The sequence below is a fragment of the Coturnix japonica genome, chromosome 18, assembly GCF_054131305.1.
Source record: "Coturnix japonica strain WE chromosome 18, WE-NBRP24, whole genome shotgun sequence".
NCBI lineage: Eukaryota > Metazoa > Chordata > Aves > Galliformes > Phasianidae > Coturnix > Coturnix japonica.
In genome coordinates this window covers 2,677,492-2,703,688 of record NC_140680.1, presented here as the reverse complement: position 1 = coordinate 2,703,688, position 26,197 = coordinate 2,677,492, and the positions used below count along the sequence as shown (strand labels likewise).

The 26,197-nt window shown below is 40.6% G+C and overlaps 1 protein-coding gene and 1 long non-coding RNA gene across 5 annotated transcripts; both read left to right on the top strand.

The window, feature by feature from the left end:
• The first annotated feature begins 969 nt into the window (after positions 1 to 969).
• Positions 970 to 7,222, top strand: LOC146757904 (uncharacterized). Its single transcript, XR_014935403.1, has 2 exons — positions 970 to 1,109; positions 3,140 to 7,222. It is a non-coding gene; the product is annotated as an uncharacterized LOC146757904 (long non-coding RNA).
• A 1,469-nt stretch (positions 7,223 to 8,691) lies between these two features.
• RAD50 (RAD50 double strand break repair protein) lies at positions 8,692 to 25,818 on the top strand. Of its 4 annotated transcripts, none has more exons than XM_085519152.1 (26): positions 8,692 to 8,721; positions 9,209 to 9,409; positions 9,535 to 9,618; positions 9,832 to 9,983; positions 10,590 to 10,775; positions 10,881 to 11,085; positions 11,547 to 11,675; positions 11,914 to 12,079; positions 12,567 to 12,760; positions 12,991 to 13,197; positions 13,665 to 13,847; positions 14,053 to 14,210; positions 14,787 to 14,962; positions 15,652 to 15,901; positions 16,568 to 16,757; positions 17,351 to 17,477; positions 17,727 to 17,920; positions 18,010 to 18,120; positions 18,632 to 18,724; positions 18,812 to 18,925; positions 19,646 to 19,773; positions 20,550 to 20,774; positions 23,314 to 23,399; positions 23,889 to 24,031; positions 24,962 to 25,095; positions 25,356 to 25,818. In XM_085519152.1, exons 2-26 carry the CDS (start codon positions 9,281 to 9,283, stop codon positions 25,540 to 25,542), a joined length of 3,951 nt encoding a protein of 1,316 aa, XP_085375278.1. In that variant the 5' UTR covers positions 8,692 to 8,721; positions 9,209 to 9,280; the 3' UTR covers positions 25,543 to 25,818. The 4 variants fall into 4 exon arrangements, with proteins under 4 accessions (XP_085375278.1, XP_085375279.1, XP_015731082.1 ...); XM_085519153.1 differs by lacking the exon at positions 8,692 to 8,721 and adding an exon at positions 8,724 to 8,780 and having other exon boundaries at positions 9,261 to 9,409; XM_015875596.2 differs by lacking the exon at positions 8,692 to 8,721 and adding an exon at positions 8,724 to 8,780.
• The last annotated feature ends 379 nt before the right edge of the window (positions 25,819 to 26,197 follow it).

Sequence of the window (26,197 nt, the reverse complement as noted above, 5' to 3'; positions counted from 1 at the left end):
TGAGTCACCTCCCCAGTGCTGAGTCACCCAGCTCTGCTGAGGGAGGCACCTCCATGTGTCAGGATGCTTCGAAAGTGTTTGGCTCTCCTGCAGCTGCTACATCTGTCAGGGTGACTAACAAAGCAGACAAGTGACTTGTGGGGCAGGTCAGTGCTTCGTAAGTTTCCTCTGGTTTTGTGTCTATTAGCTCCTGCTGAAGTTTATAATTCATCAGCCCAATGTATTAGCCACCTTCACACTAGCAATAACAATGTCTGGTTTTGTTCTGGTTTATCTCAGCCCAAGATGGGAATCCCCTTGCTGTATTCTCAGGACCTGTGAAGTCACCCTCAGCTCTCAGACACCCTTCTGATCCTTTATGTGTCACTCACTGTGTATCTGTTACTATCTTCACAAGGGCTTGCTGGTTTCTTGAACTTACATTCTCAGAACCATTCTGGTTGGAAAAGACCTCTCAGATGCCTGACCCACCCTGCGTGCCCACAATGCCACATCCCCACGTCCTGGAACACGATGACTGTCCACTCCCTGGGCAGACTTGTGCCTATTCTGACCACTCTTGAGAGGAAAGTTCTGATACCCAACACAAACCTCCCCAGCACAAAAACGTAATTTTGCTCAGTTACCTATTCACATTTTATTTCATTGATTATGGCTTCCCAAAGATATACGTATGTCAAGTAGCTTTGACTTAAAACTTACTAATGACTGGGTTGGGCAGCTACTCACACTACTTCGTGCCTCAAAAGCCAGATGTGATTTCACACACATGCAGAAACCCATTACATTTATTTGGGAACCAATGAATGCTTCTATACTATAACTATACTATAATACCTTTTTTTATTAATATAAATAAATATAAATTTATTATATATATATATTATATAAATAAATAAACTTATATAAATAAGTTTATTTATATAAACTTAACAAAACAAAACTACTGTTTGAGTAGGGTTGCTGGAGCTCTGCATGAACCTAAGAAAATGGAATACAATGGCTGAAGGGAGAAGATAACACTGCAGACAAGGTGGGAGGACACTGCTGTGTTCCAGTATTGGTCAATGGGCTGAGCTGCTCACCGCCCCCACGGGGTCACCTATTGGGTAAGAGTCACACCCTCAGTTATCCCAAATTCTCAGGAAACTTAGAAATCTCTGGAGCTGTTCCATGATTCAACACAACTGCAGTTGGGCGTATTGTTCATCATCCCGGTTAACCTCACATACTTTGTAGATAGCGCATTCATCACCTGCAAGCCTAAAGGATCTGCATTCTGCTGCTTTAGTAAATGACACTATTCACTAATAGCTGAGATCCCATCTGAACATGACTAGATGAACAGGGTTGTGTGCTGACTGTGAACCCATAATCATGGCAGTTATTCTGTTAAATGCGACCAGGCTTACAGTGCTGCATTGGGCATCATGTAGAATCTAATCTCAACCATCCCAAACCCTCATCAATGAGGAGAAGCTGGGAGGAGAGTTTTCTGCCCATCTCTCTGTTCTTTTCACACAACAGCTTCAGAATCCAGAAAAATGTAGTTTTTATTTAGGAAAAGTAATTTCACTTACACAGTTTAATCAAGGGTTTTATTTCAGTTATTATCACCCATACAAACACAGTAGAATTGATTTAAGTTCTTACTTTATTCATTATAACTCTGAACATTTGGACTCTGTACAAAATATAAAAGCTCTCTATAAATTAGAATTAAATAAATACGTTAATAGCCACAGTGAGAACTGATAAATATCTGTCAATCCTTATGTAGAACATCCATGCTCCCATCACGCTGCCTCCTTGTGGAGCTGCTGTGCCGCACTGTGCCAGCCCTCACTGTAGTGTTGGCACCTGGCAGCTCTCATGCAGCCGCTGGAAAAACCTCTTGTAGTGCTCCAGGGCACTCTGCAGGAGCTTCTCTTTTGTTTTACAAGGCCGATTTCCCTCAGGTTCCTAGAATAATGGGGTAACAGGTAATAGTGATAATGAGGTTGAGGAGGAGGTGGATGAAAAGAGCACAGTGGTGGTGACTGTCACTTGTTGTTCAGGCAGTGTTCAATGAGAAGAAGAGAGACACAATGAATGAGCTGATAGAAAACATGCAAAAACCAGGACAACTTCTTCCTGAGTTACTTTGCTCACTGAGCTGAGGCTTAGGGCCCCTTCTCATTTACCTTCGGGCCACTGATGAGCCCAGGATTTACAGATGTGTTCTTTGGAAAGCTGTATATTGCATCCCAACCCACAGCCTTCATGCATTTAGTTTTACATGACCATTGCTGAATGGCAGCTGTAATACTCAACAGTGCAAAATTAAGAGTATTACACAGATAATGCCAACATTTTGCCATCAATATTATTGGACCAAGATGTTCAGAGGTGGTTAATCTCACATGGTTTGAAAACAAACGAGCAATCCTGTCACAGTTATTTCTAATTGTTACCCATGTAATCAACATCAATAGTACTCAAGGAACTTACTGCATGTTCTCTTTGGAAAGCTGCTATTATGTGGTGTGCGTTTCTCCCCATCTGATAAATACGCCCTCTCATCTGGTCATTCTCCAAGTAGCTGCTGGTATTCAGCTGTGCCATAGTTTTATTCAGGTGACTGCCAACACAGCTGCACTAAAGAAATAATCAAACAGCAGCAAAATTACAGTATGTCAAAGAAGTTAAAGTTCATCTCACTAAATTCAATAACAAACTGTTGGGAAACAGAAATATCAGTTTCCTGCTCTGTTTCTCTATGAGTAGGAAGGGGATGCTCTCCTATATTTTCTGATTGGAAGGTAAAGAAGCTAGAATAAGAAACAAGCAATCAAAACAGATCACTATAAAGGAAATGCAAACCAACATAGCAACAAGAGTGGTAAACAGGAATAGAGGGTGTTGGGGTTGTTATTTTAGCGAGATCAGAGCGAGTGGCCTGAGGAGATAAGATCTGATAATTGCCTCTCAGAGCTGCATTCTCTGTGCAGGACAGAAGCTGGCACCCATCTGTCTATCAGGTGCTGCTCTTCATCCTTTTTTTAAATTGCAAACAACCTATTTTTCTCTGAAATTAAGGCCTCCCAGCAGCAGACCACCTGCTCTTGGTTACCCTTCATGAGGCTCTTGTCATTTACAGAGCCTGAGAGACCTGCAGGCCATGGGCTGAAGCCACCGATCAGCATGGAGGTTTATGGGAGACAACTCGTGCCTGTATACTGCATCCTTCAGAGATGAACTCTGCTGTGCTTTGCAGTGCCCTGCTCCTCTACCTGCCCAGAGGTAAGAACATGGCAGCATGTCGGTGTGAGTGGAGCTCCCTGCCTCAGGTGACAGCAGGTCCCACTCTGAGATCAGACATCAGTGTTGAGAACAACTGTGGTGCTCAGTTCGTCCACAGGGCTCACGAGATTAACTTCATCAGGACTATGACTAAAGTTCAAAGGCTCAGGCCTCAAAATCTGTTACTCGTTTGTATAACTTTTTGTACATGTTCATGAAAACACCACTGGTACAAATATTCCACTTTTGAGACGCTGGGTCTTTCACAGAGCTCTGTTTCTCCAGATCAGCTACAAACCATCCCCATTTTCCAAATGCTTAGCAGCAATACAAGAGAACTGTTAGAAGTCTTACCTGAAATCTCCCCGCAGGTACTTGGACAAAAAGCTAAAGTTGAAAAAAAGAGGGAGAGAAAGAGAACAGTGTCAGAAGGTATTTCTAAGAGACTGCCGTACCGCTCATCATCTCTATCTACCTATCTCCTCCATCAGGTTTTCTATTTCTGAACTTCCTTTGGAGACACAAATGCCAGCTTCTGAGGGGAGGCTGACATGGGGCTCCTTCAGAATCTCACGTTTAGTAAATAAAGCACAGGAGATGCAGGCTGGAGCTGCTACTAGACCTGTGCGATTTCATACCCCCATCAAGAAAACTAGAAAATAAAGAGGAAAAGAGAATGACCAACCTCCTTGTTTGCCAGCTCCACTACTTTCTTGAAGTTCTCTTGAAATTCCTCTATTGCACTGCCCATAGAGACAGAGAAGCAGCAACTCAAGAAGAAAAAGTAGAAAAGCAGCATTTTTGCTTCCAGGAAAGCTACGTTTGATTTAAGCCCTTTTAATGCCATACACTGTCTATATATACCCAAGAACACCTTGAATACTAAATTGAAAGGAAAATTTTCTTGTATAAGAAAAGGCACAAGAGCACTGTGAAAATTATTGTAGGCATGTGGGATGCCTCCGTGGGGACAGGTTGGGGGTTTCCTTCCCTCTGACATCAAGAAGGGGAAAATACCTTTGTAGATAAGAGATGCCATTTTCTTACACTATATCAAAAGCTCATCACAGGAAATGGGAGTATTCCTTGTATAACACATACATTTATGTGGTTCTATTCTTCTTTTTGCATCCTGTCATCAGATAGATGGAGATCCAGAAACCTTGGTAGTTCTTACATTCCACCCAGCAACACGACCACCTCTGTTCAATAGGGTTGTCTAAAATAAACTGCAGTTCTAGGCTGAGTAAAAAACGAAAGCATACAGACATACACAGACCCTAAAACAACAAATTTGATTTTAGACTTCCTCCATCCCCCTTGATGTTCTGCAGAACTTAGCATGTGGTGAATAGGTGGGGAAAGCATGGGTTTAACTATCAGCAGATAAATAGTAGAAGCTTGGTAGAAATAAGGGTAGCAATTAGCAGGCTTGGCATCAAGTAAAAACCTTGCTTGAATTTGAGACGTCCTGCAACGGTAGTGGAAAAACTCGATGTGTGAATAAACGGCCAAACACCAGTTCCAGGTGGCTGGGAAGTGTTTGTGAGAAGGTAAGAATCAGTCACAAAAAGGTTACAACTTTCCAACAAAATCAAGCTAATCACTGAAAACGTGAGAAGAATCATCTGGTTTTCCATCACCACCTGCCTGGGGTCACAGCCAAAGGAGACCTTGTGAATGTCAAGGAATTTATTGGTACCTGGTTTGGTGAACAAATCTATTTGTCTTATCGAAAATACCACTCCAATTATTTAAACTTTGTACATAATTTTTGATCTTAAAATACACACTTTTGTCCCAAAATTCAACAAGATGCCCAGGGAGGTGGTGGAGTCACTGACCCTGGGGGTGTTCAAGGAAAGACTGGATGTTGTGTTGAGGGACATGGTTTAGTGGAAGCTATTAGTAATAGGTGAGCGGTTGAACTGGATGATCTTTTAGGTCTTTTCCAACCTTGGTGATTCTATGATTCTACGACTGTAAGATAAGTACAGTCCTCTCAAATGGGTCTTATCTCCTTATTCAGAGTTCTATTAAAAACGTTAGCATGTCTACTATAACATGTTCTATTAGGGTCTACATTTTGGTTTGTCTAAGAAAAATTCATGCTTGTTGGGTTGCTATATTGGCAATTATCTAATCCTCACTGGCTGTCACCAGCATCTGGATAACAGGATCAACAACAGTGTTCCAGATGGCTCTGAAATACTGCAAAGGTTTGCTCCAAATTGATCACAGCCTGAAGGGTCACAGCACGTAGGTACAACCTGCAGAGGGACAAGATACACAGCAGTCTTCAGTCCATCATCATCATTGCAGTTTGTATCACGGTATCAGTGAGTCTTGTGGAAGAATGTGAAGAAAGAGTAGTGACATTACAGAGGGTACGTGGGAGTGGAGTGGAAAAAATGTATGAAGGCAACATAGGATAAGAGCCTCCCAGTAAGATGCAATTCAATTAACTGAAGCAAAAAGCACCTAAGATCCACATGCAAGGTTCCATTTTCCAGCTGAGCACAGAGATATCATCAGTATGCCTGTGTGTGCCCTGTTAATGCCCAACAAGTTAATGGTACAATCAGGCAGAAGATAACATTGGTTTTCATTGCTTCCCTTATAATCCCTTGCTGTTTTGGAACAGGTCCTTGGCCAGATACCTGCTAAGGAGTAGATGCTCTCCTGTATCCTCACAGGTGTGACTTCTGCTGTTGGCTTTGGCAATATTCCTTGGGCTTGTTGTGCCAGTAACACAACAGTGAACACTGACCTCTTCATGTCTCAAGATCTGTAGTGGTCATTTCACACTTACAAACCTTTTTCACAGCCATGAATAGCAGGATTATCAATCACCAGATTGCTACCTTAGATGAAGTCTGAATTGCTAGCCACAAAACCACCTTCTAGCTGCCAGCTCACGATAAGGCCCAGGCTAACTTCCTCATCTTTAATTTGCTGTTCATTTTAAATGCAGATGATGTTGGGATTGAGTACAAAGGGCTGTTCCCAAAGTTGGCATCCTTTATCTAGCCTTGAACTTGACCAAAGCAAGATTTGCTGCTTTGTTTCCCTAGTATTAAGGGACCCTAGAAAAAATCAACTTGAGCACCGAGAGAGAGTTTTTACTCACCCACAATTACTTCAAATCTTTCTACAGCCCCCAAACCTTCCTCCAAGTTCTCATATTCCTTTCCAACCCCTCTGCAGACACAAAATGTCTGTGGCTGAGTCACTTCTGGTCAAACCTGTGCCCTGTGGCACTGACTGTGCCTACAGACACATCTAGATACCTTGTATTATCCTTGTGATGCTCCATCGGATTATTTTTATGCACGTTGTGCATGTGATCATTATTAACAGCTTTAAAAACTATCCCAAGGTGATCAATGTCAGACAATTAACAACATGAAGAGTTCATATTTTCATGGGTACACAGAAAAATACCCAGATAGTGGTTGAGAGGCTAACCAGGAGTAGCTGGAGCTTTTTGTATTGCAGGGAAGTGGTTGCCTTCCCTTTCCCTACTTCATTTCCCAAGTAAGAAATCGATCACATGTTTAAAAGTGATTTGAACTTTTACTTCCTCATCCCAGTGAATGAACAGCATTTGAAACAGCAGCTCTTGCAGTGCAGTGTCTGCCACAATGCTTTGTACCAGTTTTGTAACTAATGTTTTTGAGAACCAGCCCTACATCATACAACCAACCACTTCACAACGCATACCCCAGCTGTGGGCATCTTCTGACTCCATTTTTTCTCTTTTTTCTTAAGAAAGAAATTAGGAAGAAGAAGCTTAACACTGTGACCCAAGGCAAACAAAATGGGTCTGCTTAGTGGCAGATAACTGCATGAATCTCCAGCTACTTTATTTTGCAGTCTCCCATTGGATGCATGCGAAGATCAATCCTGTTTTCTAATTGTAATTAAACTAAGAAAAAGAGTTTGTCTTTGGGTTTCTTTCCAGGCTGTACATTGTGCCAGTCACCTGGAGCCACTTTTGCTCAGCTGCCATTGAGCTCTCCACGGAACAGCAGCAGGTTTCTTTCACTCGGTGTAAAGAAGCTGCAATTTAATTCCACATAGCTCAACAAATCTCATCTTTGTGCAAGACAGCTCAGTCTGCATGAGAGCTTTGCAGGGCATTCTGAGCAGATCTAAAGCAGGATTGGTAATGGCAGTGACACAGTCTCTTTAGAGACAGCTTCTATTTCCAACTACAGGTGTAAAGTGTGGAAAAAAGTTTTACATCCCTACAATTACAACTTTTCTACTTCATAAGAAGACATCTGCCTGGGTTTCGTGTTCCGTGAATCAGAATGGTGTGTGCATTGATCACCACCATCACGAATCCAGGAAGAGAAAGCCAATGTGTCATCACATGGTTGACGCCTTGCAATTGCTGCCCTGTGCCAGAGGGTCCTGGTATCATCCAGCACCATTTGTCTGCATGCACTTTGAACCCAGATAAAACACCAGCTTCAGAAACATCAAAAACACAGTATTTGTATAGAGACTTGAAGGAATAATAAACCTACATGGAGTAATCCTACAGCGAAACAGATAACCACACTTCATCCTTTTCCTGCACAAAGGGGTCGGGGTGGGATTTTTGCAGTTGTTAATCTAGATTTCCCATGAAGCACGGTGAATTACCGGCTTGTACCACACCTCAGACTTGTAAACCATTTCCTGGCTCTCATGGTCGCTGTGAGAGGGATGCATCACCCGGCGTCATGGTGAACCACCGCTCACCCACAGCCCCGAGTGCTCAGCACTGGAAATACTCTTTATCACGCACGGTTACTGATAGGTTGGGCACGGCCGCAGGGTCCAAGTGGCCTCAGAGCTGGTGATGCTGTGCCACCCTTTTGTTCTTTATCTTCTGCTGCTTTTGATTCAACGCTGCGTAATGGGCAGGGAGCGATAATCAAACCCAGCGCTGGAAATGTGGTTTTCTATTGTCTGTCCTAAGCTTAAAGCACTGAGCTGGACCGCTGCACACATAGGTACCATCCTTTGGCTCTTAATTACAGCAATGAGAGATTCAGACCTCAGTGATGCTATAGATGGATCCAGCACAGGGATGGTTGGTACTGGATTGAGGTGCCATTTTGTGTGGCTGCACTGGGATGCACTGGGACACGGCTGAAGGCTGGGAATGCTATAAAAACCCTAAAAAGGGATTATTTCAGAACTGTTTTCAGTTTTTAGTGGCTTTTTCACCAGGGGATACAATAGCGGGCTGCCACCAGGAGGCCCCCGGGGCTCTGGAGGGAGCAGAGGGGACAAAGGGAAGAGGAGCCAAGGGGAAGTCAAAGGGCTGCGGGCAGCGGGAAGGAGGCACGTGGAAGGGGATGGGGGCGGAGAGGAGCCGCGGGGAGCGCCGCTCTCCGCCTGGCCGCCAGGGGGCGCTGTGAGACACGGGCGGGGCGGAGCGAGGTAGGCCGCGGTGGCTGCCGGGGCGGCGCGGGGTGTTTGCGGCGCGGCGGGGAGCGGAGGTGACGGCGGTGTGGGCTCGGGATGGGGGCGATGCGGGCCCGGCGGTGAGGAGGGGCCGGTGTCCCTGGAACATGTCCACCCCCGCCGTGCTGTGGGGAAGTCCCGCTGCCCAGCGCTGCACCGCGGGCTTTCTGCAGGAAATGCCCCTTCACGGCCGCGGCTCATCGCGCTGTAACACCGCTCACACAGAGCGGGGACGGGGCGGGGTGTGAGGATCTGAGGGAACAGACAATAGAAAAGTATAATAAACAGCAAATATATAACGGGGCTGAGGAGCTGTGAGGCTTCCAGGGACCCTCTCTGTGTGCCCTGCGCTGTGGTGAAACTCACCGTGTGTTTAATGCTACGTTGTGGTCATTGGGGTTGGGAAAGAACATTGGGATGGTTATTCCAGCCATGTTTACATGCTCGTGTCGTCCTCCTTTAGGGTTACACTCACATTTTGCCGAGGCTTTGTGACATTTGTATTCCTGATTTAGAAGGGGGAGGTTCAGCTGAAATGGCAAAGATTGAGAAAATGAGCATCCTGGGAGTGAGGAGTTTCGGTGTGGAGGACAAAGACAAACAGATCATCACCTTCTTTAACCCCCTGACCATCCTGGTGGGACCCAACGGCGCAGGGAAAACGGTGAGAGCTCTGCTGCCAGCCCTGGGCTCAGCCCTGCCGGCTGCTTCCCTTAGGAGACTGATTAATCATTAAGATTGGAATTCTAAGCTGTCGTCCTAATTATGTGCTGCTTTCTGTTTTCTCAGACCATCATTGAGTGCCTTAAATACATCTCCACCGGAGATTTCCCTCCTGGTACCAAAGGAAATTCGTTTGTTCATGATCCAAAGGTAACAGCCACAGTGATGAGATTCAGTTGATTTAGTGTATGCATAATCCACAGTAACATCCCCAGCTGCACTCAATTTATGGCGGTACTCAAGGATTTAGTAGACGTGAGCTGACCATAACAGAAATAGGGGTTTCCAGAAGCTGGCAGGGCTTGAAACTCATTTGGATGTTGAGAAGAGTTTCCCTTAATCACCCTCTTGTTTCTGCCAAAGGTTGCCAACGAAACAGATGTGAGAGCTCAGATTCGATTACAGTTCCGAGATGTTAATGGAGAGCTCGTAGCTGTCCAACGATCCATGGTTTGTACCCAGAAAAGCAAGAAAACAGAATTTAAAACACTTGAAGGGGTCATTACCAGAACAAAGTAAGATTTTCACTCACTTCAGTGTGAAATTCAGTTTCAGAGCTGTGTATTTTTGTGTATAAAATGAGAAAACTTAACAGTGTGTTCTCTGAAGTTGCTGCCTGTGCTCTGAGATGAAAGGTCTGCAGTTCCAACACATAATCTATTAATTGATTCAAAATCTCACATTTGAAAGCCATTGTTTTAAGAACTGCCCGCATCTATTGACTTGTATTTATTTGAGTTTCGTATTACTAATAATATAGATTGAAAGTGGCATTGCAAGGAGGACATAAGCTTTACTTCCTTTAGCACCACTTTCAGTTTCAGGACATGGTCAGCCCGTGTTTAACTCCAGTCTCCACTATTTAAGAGGTGTATTGACTTGCCTTTATTCAAAGTGGGTTTTGCTCCCTCTGGTGGTTCTGCAGAGCTTTTCATCGTGTAGTACTCTTGACTTAAAACGTTTACTGCAAAGTGCCAATGATTTAAATGGTAATTGCATCCTTTAATAATCGTTACTCCTAGTAAGATTTGTAACCAGTGCAATGGAAAGTGCTTGTACTGTTGATGTTTGATTTTATCTTAATAACTAATAACTACGGCTTCTCTTTCTGTGCTATGTAGGCATGGCGAGAAGGTGAGTCTCAGTTCCAAGTGTGCAGAAATTGATCGAGAGATGATCAGTGCCCTCGGTGTTTCCAAGTCGGTGCTTAACAACGTCATTTTCTGCCACCAAGAAGAATCCAACTGGCCGTTAAGCGAAGGGAAGGCTCTGAAGCAAAAATTTGATGAGATCTTCTCAGCAACAAGGTTTTTTCTCTTTACTGAGATGTCCCATCCATTGGTGGTGATGGCTGCATTGCTGATGGGACCTGACAGTTGTGTGATTGTTTTTTTAATCCTTATTTTTTTAAGGTATATTAAAGCCCTGGAAACTCTCCGTCAAGTACGGCTGAAACAAGGCGCGAAAGTAAAAGAATGTCAGGCAGAACTGAAATACCTAAAACAGAATAAAGAAAAAGCCCAGGAAATCCGGGACAATCTTGCCAACAGAGAAGCTCAGCTGTCTGCTTCTAAGGAGAATATAAAGTCTATTGAGAGTCAGCTTGAACCTTTAAAGGTGGTTTGTGTGTTATTTGCATTAAGATTTTAGTATAAAACAACACAGAAGTAAAATAGAACACAGCAAGATGTCAAAGCCAGGGGGATGTCCTGATGAAGACCTCACATGTTTATGTTCTTATCTAACCCAGTAGTCTGCAGCAGAATTAAGCAACAAACCTCAGATGCTGCTCTAATCTGTATGCAGCCATCGGAGGCATGAGAGCAGCCTGTGAAATTGTTGTAGCAGCATTGGGGTGGGTTTTTTGTGTCTTCATTTAAAATATCTCCATTAAATATTTAGCTGTTTCCCATAAAACTATTGTGAACTATAACTAAAAGTAAATGGGAATTGGGGTATTTTTGTTTCAGAGTTATTTCATAAAACTGAAGGTTTTACGCTTTAGTGTACTGTATTGCATAGAACATTTGATTGTGAGATTCATAAATCTCTTACTTGCACCCTTCTTTCCTTTGCAGACTTCTCTGGCAACAGTTGAGAAGAGTCTCATGAAAGTGATGATGCTGGACAATGATGTGAAAGCCCTGGAAAGCAGGAGGAGGCAGATGGAAAAGGATAATCAAGATCTGCAACAGAAAATGCAAAAGGTTGCCTTTAGATTCCATGCTGCCATGCTTTCCACAGAAAAATCAGTTTGCCTTTTGCTACCAAATGAACTAATTACGCATCAGATGCTGGTTAAGAACATTTCCATAGCCCAAGTTGCTCGCTTGATAATTCTTGGATTCTGTTAATCTAAAACCTCTGTTGTGCCTTCTTGAACATCATAGTGTTCTTTATAAAGTCATGTTTAGAAGCTAACTTTATTTTTTGTTTGGAGAACAGGTTTTTCAAGGAACAGATGAACAGCTCAGGGATAGATACCAGAACCACCAGAGAACAGTGAAGGAAAAGGAGAAGAGGTTATCAGACTGTAAGCGGGAATTAGATAGAGCCTCTAAAGAATGCCAGAGATTTAACAGTGAGAAGTCAGAACTACTTATTGAACGAGGTACACTGGTCTATAAATGTGTATTTATCCTTTATGTCATTAAGATGTGAAATAGATTTGATAAGAATTGAAGGTATTTGGATGGAACCAAACCCTGGAAGTGTGTGTTAGGGCTGGGTCAGTGTGCTCTGGGAATCTCACAGGCAACCGCACCTCAGCATCTGCTTCCTCTGGGATTTTTAATGTGCACTTGTTTTGAGTTATCATTACAGCATGCAGTACGCTTCTTCTTAAATGGACCATCTTTTATCGAAGTACTCAAAGCAGATGATTTCTGGTGGTATAAAACAGTCAGTTTGATTTTCATCACATTTGTTTTTGCTGTCTGAGCTTGTACATGCTCTAAGTTATGAAAATGACTGCTAGCCAGTTACGACTTTGTACATCTATTCCAACCAAGAAGCATGTGGAAGCTGAATCTGTAATGTTCTTACTGTGGGGGCAGTCAGAGCGCTTCATTCACAGTAAGTTTCCCTTTCTCATGAAGGTCGTCTACAGCTGCAAGCAGATCGGCACCAAGAGCACATCAAAGTGAGGGATTCCTTAATTCATGCTTTGTCAGCACAGCTGGAATTAGATGGCTTTGAGCAAGCACCTTTTAACGACAGACAGATTGCCGTCTTTCATGAGTTATTGAAAGAGAGGCAGAAGAGTGATATAGAAGCTGCAAATCAGTTAATGGTAAGGATTTTGTCATTTTGGGGTTGTGTTATTGTTCCATATTAGTTGTCAGTGTGTTATTAGCCCGTATGTGTCTTTATGGTGCTGGGGGAAAGGGGGAAAGTGCTTCAGTATCTGAATGTGTCCCTGTCTTGCATTGTAACTGTGAAGATTTGCAAACTAGTGTGAAGAAGCAGTTTGAAGGCTGTGTTGAATATATGAATATTGAGTGTATTACTGCTCACTTACAGAGAGAATTCACACAGAAAGAGGCAATGAAGCAAAAACAGATTGATGAAATAAGAGATAGGAAAACTGGATTAGAGAGAACCATTGACCTGAAATCAGACATTCAAAGTAAGAGGGAGGCTGAACTGAAGAATGCAAAGTATGAACTGCGTCAGTTGGAGGGCTCTTCAGACAGAATAGTGGAGTTGGATCAGGAGATCATAAAGACGGTAAGTTATTGTGCTTGAAACCCTTATACAAGTTTGAAATGAAAATGCCTGCTTAGAGTATATTCCTTGTGCTCAGTGAGTTGTTAATATTGTAATAGGCATGGCTGTGGTATCATTGGATTATGTAGGTAGCAGAAGATTTTCATGGTCTTAAATTACTGGCCAGAAAAACAAGTGCTGTTAGGTGCCATTTTTCCAGATAACTTGCTTATGAAAGAGACTGGTTGGTTATAAGCATTGCATTCTGTGAAACACTGTAATTTCCTACATTGCTGTACGTTTCCTATGGAAGCATCACAACCTTTATCATTTTGCACATGTTTTTTGCAAACCTGGTATTGATCCTGTACAGCAAATGTTATTGCTGCTGGGCAGGTTTGAAGAACTTTCCTCTGCTTCTTTTCAGTTAGAATCTTATTTTCTGCTGTGATTATATAGTTCTTCTGGGCTTTTGTTTTGTTATTTAGGAGCATGAGCTGGAGAAAGCTGAGAGGAACAGCAATGTAGAAACTCTGGAAAAGGAAGTGCAAACTCTGCAGAAGGAAAAAATCAACCTGGACAAAGTTCTTCGGAGGTTGGATCAGGAGATGGAGCAGCTGAATCTACACACCACAACTATTACCCAAATGGAGATGCTGAAGAAAGACAAAGTAATTTTTCTATTGTTTCATAAGAAAGGGAAATGGCATGACTTTAATGCAGTTCCTCCAGGGTATGTGTGTCTTTTTCAGATATTTATCATGTTGTGTATAAAGCTTCTGTGTGACTTCATGGAAACCATTTTCTTTCTGAATACTTGAGTGGCATAAAGCTGAACATAGGAAAACATTAATGTAAAATGCCTTATTTCTCAAGGCAGACAAAGAGGAGCAGATTAGGAAAGTAAAATCGAGACATTCTGAAGAACTGACCCTACTGCTGGGATATTTCCCAAACAAAAAACAACTTGAAGACTGGCTTCATGGCAAAAGCACTGAGATTAACGAGACAAGGAACAGATACGCCCTGCTAAAGTAGGTATTAGTTTAATTGATTATGTCTCCAGAAGTATTTATGCAATTAGGAATTTCAGTGTTGGGAAGCTTAATATGATTAACGTACTTGTTACTTTAATTCATGATTATTTATAGAGATGTCCTCCAAGTGAAAGAAAGCAGCCTGCAAAATGTATATAATGTGAAGCCAGTATGGTTTGTGTTGGTTAATAAAATCAAGACATGACGTTAGAAGTGTGTCAAAGGCAGCACTAAAATTAGATTACACAATATTCTAATACACCTTTAATGCTATTCTATGTGAATGAATGTGTTCTGGGGAATAAAATCATGGCCCTCTGGCTTTCTTATGAGCTGCAGAATGGTTAATAACCATAGTGATCCGAGTGTGATTGCATATTCCTGGTTTCATTTGATTATATAAAAGAATTTGACAGAAGGAGACATCAGCACACTGTGCAGTGATAGACATTAAATTTCCACAGAGCCGAAGAGGCAAGATTTGAAGTATAAGAACAGTCTAGAATTCAGAAGTATGGAACATGAATGTAAGGGTGTATTTCTGTAATCTAAGAGTCTGCATTGATGTTTTAGCAAACAGCTGGCATCAGCAGAGCAGCAGAAAAATTACATCAGTGCTGAACTAAGGAAAAAAGAAGAGCAGTTGTCCAGCTTTGAAGCAAAGCTTTTTGATGTTTGTGGAAGCCAAGATTTTGACAGTAACCTGAACAAACTGCAGGATGAGATTGAAAAAAGTTCAAAGCAGCGAGGTAAATTTGTCGGTAGCTCTGCATTTTTGCTCATTTTAAATATAAGCCAGAGATACTGGGACAGTAGCTGAGGAGGTTTTATGTTCGCAGGACAAAAATCAGCATAGAAACAGACTTAAGGGAAGTTATTACTGAATCTTTTAACTACCTTTAACATCATTTCCATATCTTTACTGGTTCTTCTTTTCGGATTTAATCAAGATCAGTTGTTTTAACTCTCCCAGTTTGTTCACATATAGTGAGTGAGTTAATTATCTGCTGTGACATAGTATGCATGTAAATGATGACCTTAGCAAAACTAAGGAAATGTTTAAGCACTTGAATCTGCCAGGTGTGAGGAGAAGCACGGGGCTAGCAGTGTGGCATAGGTTAGATCTTTAAGGCCTACCCGCTCTCTGGGAGAAAGCAATTCCAGAAAGAAGAATTGGAGTACTTACTTTCACTGATAATTCTTGAGGGATGGCTGAGGTTTAATAGAGTAATTCATGTCAGAGAGAACTTCGGAAGTGGTGATTTAGGGCAAAGTGCTGAAAGCAGGGACAGCCCAGGTTGCTTAGGGCCATTTTAGTTTCCTATCTCAGTGATCTATATGTTATAATTTTATTTCATTTGTGGTAAATATGTACACAATTTGAACCTATTATATACTGTATATTCAACATCTTCTGTTCTATTTCTTTTTAAACCAGCTGTGCTTGCTGGAGCCACTGCAGTTTATTCACAGTTCATTACGCAGCTGACAGAGGAGAACCGGTCGGAGAACCAGCCGTGTTGTCCAGTTTGCCAAAGAGTTTTTCAAACAGATGCTGAACTGCAAGATGTGATCAGTGATCTGCAGTCAAAGCTGCGCCTCGCCCCAGACAAACTGAAGTCAACAGAGTCTGAACTTAAAAAAAGGGAGAAAAAACGTGATGAGATGATGGGTCTTAAACCAATTAGGTAAAGTCCTTAGCGAATGGTGTTGTTGCAAGCCGTTTTCTTTGGAGTTCTTGTTTTTTGATCACTGAAAATTATGATGACATCTGGGACTCTTTATTTTAGGGTTAGATATTTCACTTAAGAGATAAATGTTTTTCCAGCATTTCTTCTCTGCTCACCTGGACTCCAATATTAAACTACCTTATAATTTTGGTGTTTCTGATCCTTTGGTGTTTCTCATGTGAGTGAGGCAGAAAAAGTGGTTGTATAAATTCCTTTTCTACCAATCGTTTACACTATGCAGGAGCAGTTGACCTCCTTGTTTTTTGCCATTACAATTTAAAATGGTTGTTGTTGTTTCTGAAGTTTTCACACCACAGTAGAAGTGGGTTTCTTGCCAGTGGGTAAGAGACTGATTTCGAGGTATTTGCAGACCATTATTTTGAATAGATTGAAGAATTTAGTGAGTAGAACTTTCCTTCACAAGAGGGCACTCCTGTACAGTGGATTTTAGGCCCTTTTTTTGCACTTGCTGTACTTAAATTAAAAGCCAGAAGAGATTGATTTGTTTGTTTGGTTTTGTTTTTAAATCTCTCCTGCCTTAGGGGATACTATTTGGGCTAAATTCTTATAGTAGATTTCGTGGTCTTAAATATCTTGAACTGCTGGATTTGTTTTATATTTAAGGCAAACTGTAGTGGAACTCCAAGAAAGGGACATACCGGACTTGAGGAACAGGCTGCAGACTGTGAACAGGGATTTTGCACGCCTGAAGGGTGAGATAGAAGAACAGGAAACACTTTTGCAAACAGTTCTGTCTGAAAAGGAAGGTGCCAATGCCTGTTTACAGGACATAACTCTCATGGAAAGGTACCAGGTACGTGTCTGTAATTTCTGTCAGTTTGTAAAATGACACTTGTTTGCTGCCAGGTATTTAAGTAGTTATCCAACAATACCACAAAGAATTTGAGGTGATTAACACATAAGAATAGTTTATAAGGCAGCATAATGTGGCAGACCTTATTACTAATCATAGAATCATAGAAGCATTAGGGTTGGAAAAGACCATTATGATCTTCTAGACCAACCATTGTCCAGTTGTTGACCCATCACGTCAATCCACTTGTTGTGTTGGCAGAGATGATGTAAAAATAAACAGTTCTCTTCTTGCAGAGACAGATTGTGTGTGTAACTCCTTTGAGGCAGTTTGTGTGCATCAGATGTCTGTCCATACTGACTAATTTCCTCTCACCAGTAGGAATGCCAGCTTCCAGCAGCCTGTGGACTAACATAACCTTGTGCTAATGATGTGATGTTGCTCCAGCAAAGGAGTTACATTTGAAGGTGCTTTGAGTCGTACATGCCTCAAACTCCCAGGCTGTTTCTGTGGCCAAAGATTAAAGAAAAGAAAGAAAAACCTGTTGTCAAACACTAATATAGTAACAGCAGCACTTTTTGTCTTACTTTCAGACTGATATTAGGGACGTTGAAAGAAAAATTGCTCAGCAGGAGGCTAAGTTGTTAGGGGTTGATTTAAATAGAACTGTTCTGCAAGTAAGCCAAGAGAAACAAGAGAAAAAACACTTGTGGGATACAGGTAGGTCACACAAGTCTGATGTTTTGTTTTTATTTTAAAAACAATATTCTGACTTCCTGTCAATGTATAAATTTTAGTTTGCTTATTTTATGGTCTGAGATAACCATATTCTAATAGTTTTTGTTTGTTTATTATTTTTGGGGGAGGCGTAATAACTTAATTTGGAGATGGGTTTCTTATATAAGGAGGGCATAAAATGTTGTTAATAATGTATCAACCATTTCACTGTGTGTGTGGTTTTATCTGCAGTTACTAGTAAAATTGAGTTAAACCAGAAAATGAAGCAGGACCAGCAAAATCAAATTCAGGAGCTGAAGAGTACAGTGAATGAACTCAGAGCAGAGAAACTTCAGATTTCCAGCAGTGTGCAGCGTCGTCAGCAACTGGAGGAACAGACAGTGGAATTAACCACTGAGGTTCAGTCCTTATACAGAGAGATCAAGGTAGGACATAATGAGAAACCCTTGTTGGGTCGTTGCTGGCTGTTGACAGAATGTGAAAATAAAAAGGACTTTCCTTAACTGCTTTTCAGGAAGCGAAAGAGCAGGTATTTCCTCTGGATGCAACTTTAGAAAAACTGCAGCAAGACAAGGAGGATCTCATTAATAAAAGGACTGCAAGTAATAAAGAAATACAAGAGAAGGTTTGTTTGCATTTGACGTGGCTGGGGGACGGGATTACGCACTGGTGTTGGGGCGTGGGTGGAAGCCTTGATAACAAGTTGGCTTATAGCTAATGCTTTTCTTTTGTGGAACTTTAAGGGAAGAAAAGGAGCATAACGAGTTGTAGTGTAATCTTTGGTGTTCATATTGAAAGGCTTCTGGGGGCATTTGATGGGCAATGTTGAGGGCTTTTAGTGCCACAGATGAGTAGATCAAGAATGGCTGTGAGCTGTACTTGGTAAGAGGCAAACCTGTCTTTGTCAGGGCAAGTGTTCCTCTTGTCTAAGCACAAATGAGTCTTTACCATTTATTATGGAAAGCAGTAATAAGGAGCATCTGGGCTTCAAAAGTCAGAGTACTTTGTTGGTAAATTAAAGGGAATTAGGATAAGGAATTGTATCTTGCAAGTAGTATAAGCCCGTTATCTGTGATGTAAGCCATACCAGTGCCTGGATGTGAGTCTGCAATTCATTTGAAGTGTTTTCCTTGCAGATGAATGGCATAACAGAGAAAGTTAAAGATATAAATAAGTACATGAAAGAAATTGAAAACTACATTCAACAAGGAAAGGAAGAATATAAGAAGGTAACCTAAAAAGCAGTCAATCAATAAAAATCTGCTTTTAAAAGCATTTTTGTTTGTAAATAATACACCTCTTTTTTGTTTCTTTAGCAAAAGGAGTGTGAACTTGATGAGGTCAATTCCCAGTTAGTTGCCTGCGAGAAGCAGAAGGAAAAGATTAGTAAAGAGATGGAAATTATTCGACAGGATATTGACACTCAGAAGGTAAGTGCAGTTTTATAGTGAAGTATACTTTGCGTAGTTGAAGTGATTTCAGTCTGCTGGTGCACAGTTTGTCTCCTCCTGAGGTACTTACTGATCTGTTGGTCAGAGTGGCTGCTGTGTGGGGCACTAGGCTTAAAAAAGCAAACAAACAAGACTTGTGATTTGTATACACACAAAAATCTCCATCATTTTTGTGTGTATACAAGAGTTAAATCCATTGTGATAATAGCCGGCGTTTTCAAAAGCAGCTTTGTGTGGGAAATACCTGCCTTCTAGAAGAAGGCTGCTGCAAGATGTTTCTCATTGCAGGTGCCAGGAGTTGTTTGTCACTCCAGATTTTGTCATGTGCTTTAAATTCTTGTTGTATGTGTTTCCAACTCTGTTTGTGTTCTGTATAGGAATGAGGCATCCCCCACTCCATCTCACATCTTACCTGTACTATTGAGTTAGGGGACTACATGATTTTCCCACTTGTATCATTGATTAATATTCACACACAGGGTCACTCTTAGGTTCATCTGTGATGATAAATATTGTGAAACATGCTGATTTCCACATGTCCTATTTCTAGTACAAAATAAGTTCATACTGTGATAGTTTTCAGTGCTGTCAGTTGTTGCATGGTCCAAGTGTGTTGTTGAGTTGTGCAGGCCTCATACTTTGTAACTGAGAATTGATATACAGTAACTTCATAGGGCTTCTTATTTTCTGTGGAAACAGATCCAGGAGAGATGGCTGGAGGATAATCTTACTTTGAGGAAGCGGAATGAAGAGTTAAAAGAAGTAGAAGACAATATAAAACAACTTGTAAAGGAGATGGGAGAAATGAAAGTCCCACAGTTGAAAAAGTAAGCATCTTCAGAACAGAGCAGCACGTTTTGTGTAAGAATTCATTGAATATTGAATGCAGTATTCATTGTTTCAGTGCTTCCTGTGTTGTTAGCATGTACCTTTCTCCCTGTTCACGTGGACTGCTTCCTCCTTCAGACTCATGCTTGCGTGTGATCCTCATGACAACATAGATGACTTAGTGAAATTACACAGTTCTTCAGTCTACAAATACACACACAACCTGTTCCAATCTAAGCCATTAGTTTTAACAGTTTCCCCTGGTTAGTCCACTTTCAGAAAGCATCATGAGAATGAGAATAGTTCATTTTCAATCTACTTGGATAGATCTCAGCAGGAAAGTCTGTATTTATTTCTGTAGCTTAATAGCAGCTTAATATTCAGACAATAAACATTTTTGAAAAGGAATCATCCCCATACAGCTCCTTATGTGCAAATTACTTGTTTAGCTTTGGCAGGACACCCAACTGTTCATTGTATTTTTTTTTATCAGTATCCTCATGGAATTCCTGCAGTTAAGTCAGTTGTAGCCGTTTGGATTTGCTTTTCCCATTCAGAATAGTGACTGAAATATGTCTTTAGCAAACTTAAGTATGTTTTTATTTTAATTGTGCCTTAGTTCTGGTAGCATTAATACTGTAATTTTAACTGTTACAAACTTGACGTGTACAAAAGAATGAGCTGCTGTCTAAAAGAAGCTACAAACTAGAACCATGACTGAAATATCATGAGATGGTTTGTATGTAACACTTGTTGATCAATCATGATTTGGCAGTGAACAGAAAAATTTAGAGGAGAAAATAGAAGCACTGAAAAGAAACCATCACGTTGCATTGGGCCGACAGCGTGGATTTGAGGAAGAGATCATTCGGTTTAAAAAGGAGCTTCGAGAGTCACAGTTCAAGGATGCAGAGGAAAAACACAGGGAGATGATGATTGTTATGAGAACAACGGAGCTGATGAACAAAGATTTGGACATCTATTACAAGGCCCTGGATAAGTAAGTGTTGTTGTGTGCAGTTAGTTCTTATATTTAGTGTAGTTTTCATTACCACTGATAGCCTTGATGCAAAAGCAGATTGCAATATCAAACTGCCTAGGAGAACTTTTAGAAAATAAATGGTTGTAATTCTTTGAGGTGCATAATTATTTCTATTAATAAATCAATATGTTTAATCATAGAGTCACAGAATGGCCTGGGTTGAACAGGACCATAATGATCGTCTAGTTTCAGACGCCCTGCTGTGTGAAGATAGCACGTTGTACACTGATGTGTTACTTCCACTGTTTTTGTATTTATCCTAAATAACCAGTCGCTGTAGCCTTCCTTTTTTTTGTTGTTGTTTTTGTTTGTTTTGCCTTCTGAAGAAAACTGATTTCTGAAAGCAAAGTAAATGAATGAAAATGTGCTACAGACTGCACAGGATTGGTAGAATCTGGGAACTCCATAATGTATGTAGTGTTCAAAAGTGCACTGGTGATGTTAACTGGAGTTTAATGTAGATTTAGGTAAGTTCAGTGATCATTATCGTTTTATTCTCAGTTCTCTGTTGGACCCTTTCTGACTACTGCTTTTACATGTTAGGACTCATATTTACAGTAGAGCAATTCAAGTTGAGAAGAGAGTAGGGAAGTGAACTCAACACATGACCCATTTGTGCCTTCTGTGCTGAAATCCCGGCATGAAATAATCTTTTGCTCTGCTGCTTCTGGTGGTTAGAGGATTTCTAGGCAATAAACGCATTCACCTTCATTTTTAATATGAGAACTGATGAAAAAGCCAGGAATTTTCAGGCTGTTCCTCTGTCCCTATTCCTTTCTGGTTGCGTTTTCCCACTTGAAGGCGTTTTTAGGAAGCTTTTCTAAATGTGTCTCCCAGCACTGCTGATTCTGGCCATACCATACCATAAATAAGATCTGCCACGTGGATTTCTTGTTCCCCACGATCTTCTTCACTGATAAACAATTGTGTTTGCATTATAGAATATTGCAGTACAGAGGTGAGGTTTGGTTTTGTTTTTTTACCGTTTTCCAGTGTGGGTGTTTTTGTACTTATATCAGAGAAAGCAAAGATGAAAAGAAATGCACCTTGCCTTGGATGGAAAGTATAGTAAACTCTGTGATTGTTCCTGCTTCCCCTGGAAGTTTGTTTCATGCTTTTGGACCGACCAACCAAAAATAGCATCTCTAACAATGTAAACAAATAGAAAGTGAAGTATACAGCCCTCTGAAAAATATAAAGTTTCCATGTTGAAAAGAAGTGACTGAGAAGGGTTGATAAAGGTTTCTTAAGCCTTGTGTAGCATAGAGAAGGGGGAAAGGAAATGACTGTGAAAGTTCCAAGCAGCAGTTTGATATACAAGGCAGAGCATCTTCTGGCCATGCAGAATAAAGCTTTGGAACACAGAGTTCTCTGTTACAGTTGGAGGATCAACTAAATGCAGTCATGGAGATTGTAGTTCAGAAAGACAGGTCTCGAAGGCTGTTGAACAGTGGGGTACAGGAGAGCTCTGTTTTAATCAGTGTTAATGATAAACTAAATGTATTTAGTATTTGAATGTAAGCCAATCCAAAATTGGTTCTGTAAAGATGTAAGTTGTTCAGAGCATTTATAATTCCTTCCTTTCATCTTAAATGGAAATGCAATCCAAGAATTTCCCTTTTAGAATTCAGACTCTTTTTGTATGGTATCAAATGATCTATTGTTTCTATTTAAGGCAAAACAGGAAAGCAGACTTGTAATTTCAAGAAAAATAGATAAGCATCACTTATTGGTAATCGTCTGAAAAATCAGTGAGACAAAATGCTAACTCTAATGGCCAGAGACTGAAAGCTGAATATGTAGCTGGGAAAAAATGACTTTTGAGTGTTCTTCTGTGCTATCTATTGATCTTTATTGATTTAATGCTTAGAGGCTTTTGATAGATGCTGATGAAGAATGCATTCTTGGATTTAATCAAGCAAATAGTGGGACGTGCTTTTTCTTTCTTCAGACTTAACTAATCCTCTTAGAGTCGCAACTTCAGTATTCCTCAGAACAGGTAGAAGTGATTCCTGTAAGAGGGGAAGTGGGAAAAGTACGCGTCAATTTCAGAATTACTTTTGAATGCAAACCTCTTTTTTTTGGAAAGAAACTGTTTGCATCAAGAAAGCAAGATTTTTTTTATTTTTTTTTTTCATTAAGAGCACTGCATTTAAAAAGCTGGCTTAGAAAAGTAGCATCATGTCCTTTTTTGAAGGCTTTCCTGAGGAATCAGCTATTGCTGGTCTGAAGACTTGTTGATAATATTAGTCAGGGAAATAAAAAATTATAAATTATATCCTATGCTACTCTTGCTGCTGAAGAGAAAAGTAGCTCTAGTCATGACATCCGTTTAGGTAATTAACTGTATGTTTCTGCATTCAAAGTGAATGAGTTGTTAGTATAGTCCTAGTAAAAGTAATAAGAGAATGGGAAGGGAGCTCTTCCCTTCTCCTGTAGTCCGTAGCAGTTCGCAGTGGCTTGTATTAAAAATTTGTGGGTTTATGTTCTTTTTTAGAGCAATAATGACATTTCATAGCATGAAGATGCAAGAAATTAACAAAATAATCCGTGACCTTTGGCGAAGTACCTACAGAGGGCAAGGTGTGTATTCGTAGTATAGTCCATTATGGACCTGTTTTATATTCAGCACTGCGTGTGGAAAACTGTTTCTTCAAACTATTGAAAATTCAGGGTGTGGAAATGGTTGGTTCCGTTCAGTAGGCTGTGTCTGTTGGTCACCACTGTTGTGTCCTTTTTATTACACATTAGTTAATTCTTAGTTAATTATTAGTTAATATTAATATATATTAATATATATTAGTTAATTAATAAATGGAGGTAATTTTCCTTTTTCTCTGTCTTCCAAAGTTGAGGTTTCTCTGAGCCAGGGAAGCTGCTGTCAAATTCTCGCCATTATTTCTTCACTTTAAAAACAAAGATCACTTCAAAGTATTACGTATTGATGGGAGTTGCAAGTAGATTTGTATAGCTTCTCTGTGCTATATCTCTCAACTGAATGTCATTTAGCCATTTAATGTTATGGCATTTCTAAAGATTTTTTAATAATGGAAAACCTGTCTCCATTTTCAGACATTGAATATATAGAAATTCGTTCTGATGCAGACGAAAATGTTTCAGCATCTGATAAAAGAAGGAGTTACAATTACAGAGTGGTGATGATAAAGGGAGATACGGCGCTGGATATGCGAGGAAGATGTAGTGCTGGGCAAAAGGTAACGTGTCTGTGTGAGTTTCTTTGGCAGCCAGGCCTTGAGATGTCTCCTCTCCTTACTTTTCTCCGTCCAGATAGCATTAGCAGTCGTAGAAAAAACAGTGCACAGTATTTTATAATGCATACAGCATTTAAAAGCTATTCCATGAAGAGATGTGATGGTGGTGTTGCTCGAATGTGAAAAATACTGTCAAGGTCTCACCTGTGTGTAGAAGTGTATTTGTTTTGAAAATTCTATACTAATGTCAGAGGGAATCCAAAACTTATAAAACATAACAGTAGGCAAAAAGTGCATCTTCTCCTCAAGCAGTTAGGCTAAAATGTTATGTAAATGAGAGTGAAACTTGTTCATGGTGTCTTAGCCGATGTTCTGAGAATCTTTCTTTGATCGTGAGCAGTGATGACAGCAGTTGTGATGTTTGGAAAGTATTTTTGCTAGCACTGTTTCCATCAAGCGTTCTATGATTTTCACTAATTCATGGGAGCTAATAAAAACACAGTGAGGACTGATGATACCAAGCTAACGTGTGAGTTGCTAAATAGTACCATCATCAGTTTTAGTAAGGAGTCGTCAGGTCAGTAGTTCAAACTCAGTGATGATGACTTCCACCTTCCTTGCGCTATGGGGATGAGGCTTCAGCAGAGGGAAGAAAGAGAGCTAATGGCAGCTGAAGCATCCTTGGGCTGGAATCCTTCATTCCAGTATCTACAGGACTTTGATTATTTCATTTCTTTCCTGTTTTCCAATAGTACTTTGTGGAATGGACCTTCTGATTCAAACGTCAAGTTTTAATGTAGTTTTTCAATAACTAATTATCTCACAAAGTTATGGTAACTGTCAGTACGTTGTTACGTGAGCTTTAGTCATGGTGTGTCTTGGTATGATGTTACGCACAGTCACTCTGAACACTGAGTTTTTTTGGTTCCTTAGGTACTCGCTTCTCTCATTATCCGTCTCGCTCTGGCAGAAACGTTCTGCCTCAATTGTGGCATATTGGCACTAGATGAACCCACTACCAATCTCGATCGAGAAAATATAGAATCTCTTGCACATGCCCTCGTGGAGTAAGTAGTTCACAAGTTTCTTGTGAAGTTTGGACACTTCAAATTTTAGTATCAGAAGAAGTAAATTGTATTTTAAGCTTTGGGCAGAGCAGTAACGTTAGATTCCCTTTTCTTTACTTGGAAGAGTAAAAATATTTCTTGTGTCATTTGGGGGGTTTTGTTGCTTTTATGTGTTGGAATTTTTAACGTGAGTAAAAAGAAATGCTCACCTACTAAAACTGGAATGAGGTATGTGTGCACTGACTAACACATTTCTGCAGGATAATCAAAAGCCGCTCACGACAACGAAACTTTCAGCTCCTGGTGATAACTCACGATGAAGATTTTGTGGAACTCCTTGGCCGTTCTGAGTATGTGGAAACCTTCTACAGGATCAAGAAGAACATTGACCAGTGCTCCGAGATCATGAAGTGCAGCGTCAGCTCCCTTGGCTCATACGTTCATTAACATTTTAAGTAAATGTGTGTTGATTGGCTTACAGAACTCGGAGTAAGGCATCTGAAAATACTCTGTCTTCATGTCATATCCTGTCATGAACATTTTAGCTGGCATCTGAAACTATTATACTTTTAAACTTTGTGTCATTGTATGTATTTCTGCAGCTGGGTTTAAGCATCACCATTATTTGGTAGTATGTAATGATTACAAAATAGCTACCTTTTAGATGCGTTTTATGCTTTAAAAGTGGAAATAAAGTGTTGGTGGCCTTTGTGTATGTCCTGATCTAGATCTGGTTGCAGAGTCTTTGGAACAGCTGTAGCTTTGTCAGTACAAAAGAACTTGCTCTCCATTTGTGAATGATTTGTGAATGATTCAAAATCATGTCAAGGTGATTCACATCTCTAGCCAAGGTTTGTTCATAGCTGCCTGTCTGGTCTGCAGGAAATTAACAGCATTCACCGAGGACGTTGTTGCTGTTTCTGCAAGGTATGCTTGCTTGGGATCTTCACGAAGTATAATATCTCCCTTGAAAACAAAGGAAAGTCCCTTATGACTAGATGAGTGAATGGGTGACAGAAGCAAATTTTAACCGTGTTCTCTTTCTTTACATTTGGGCAGAACTGCCGTTTACTGTCATTTAGCTGAAGATAATGAAGTTTAT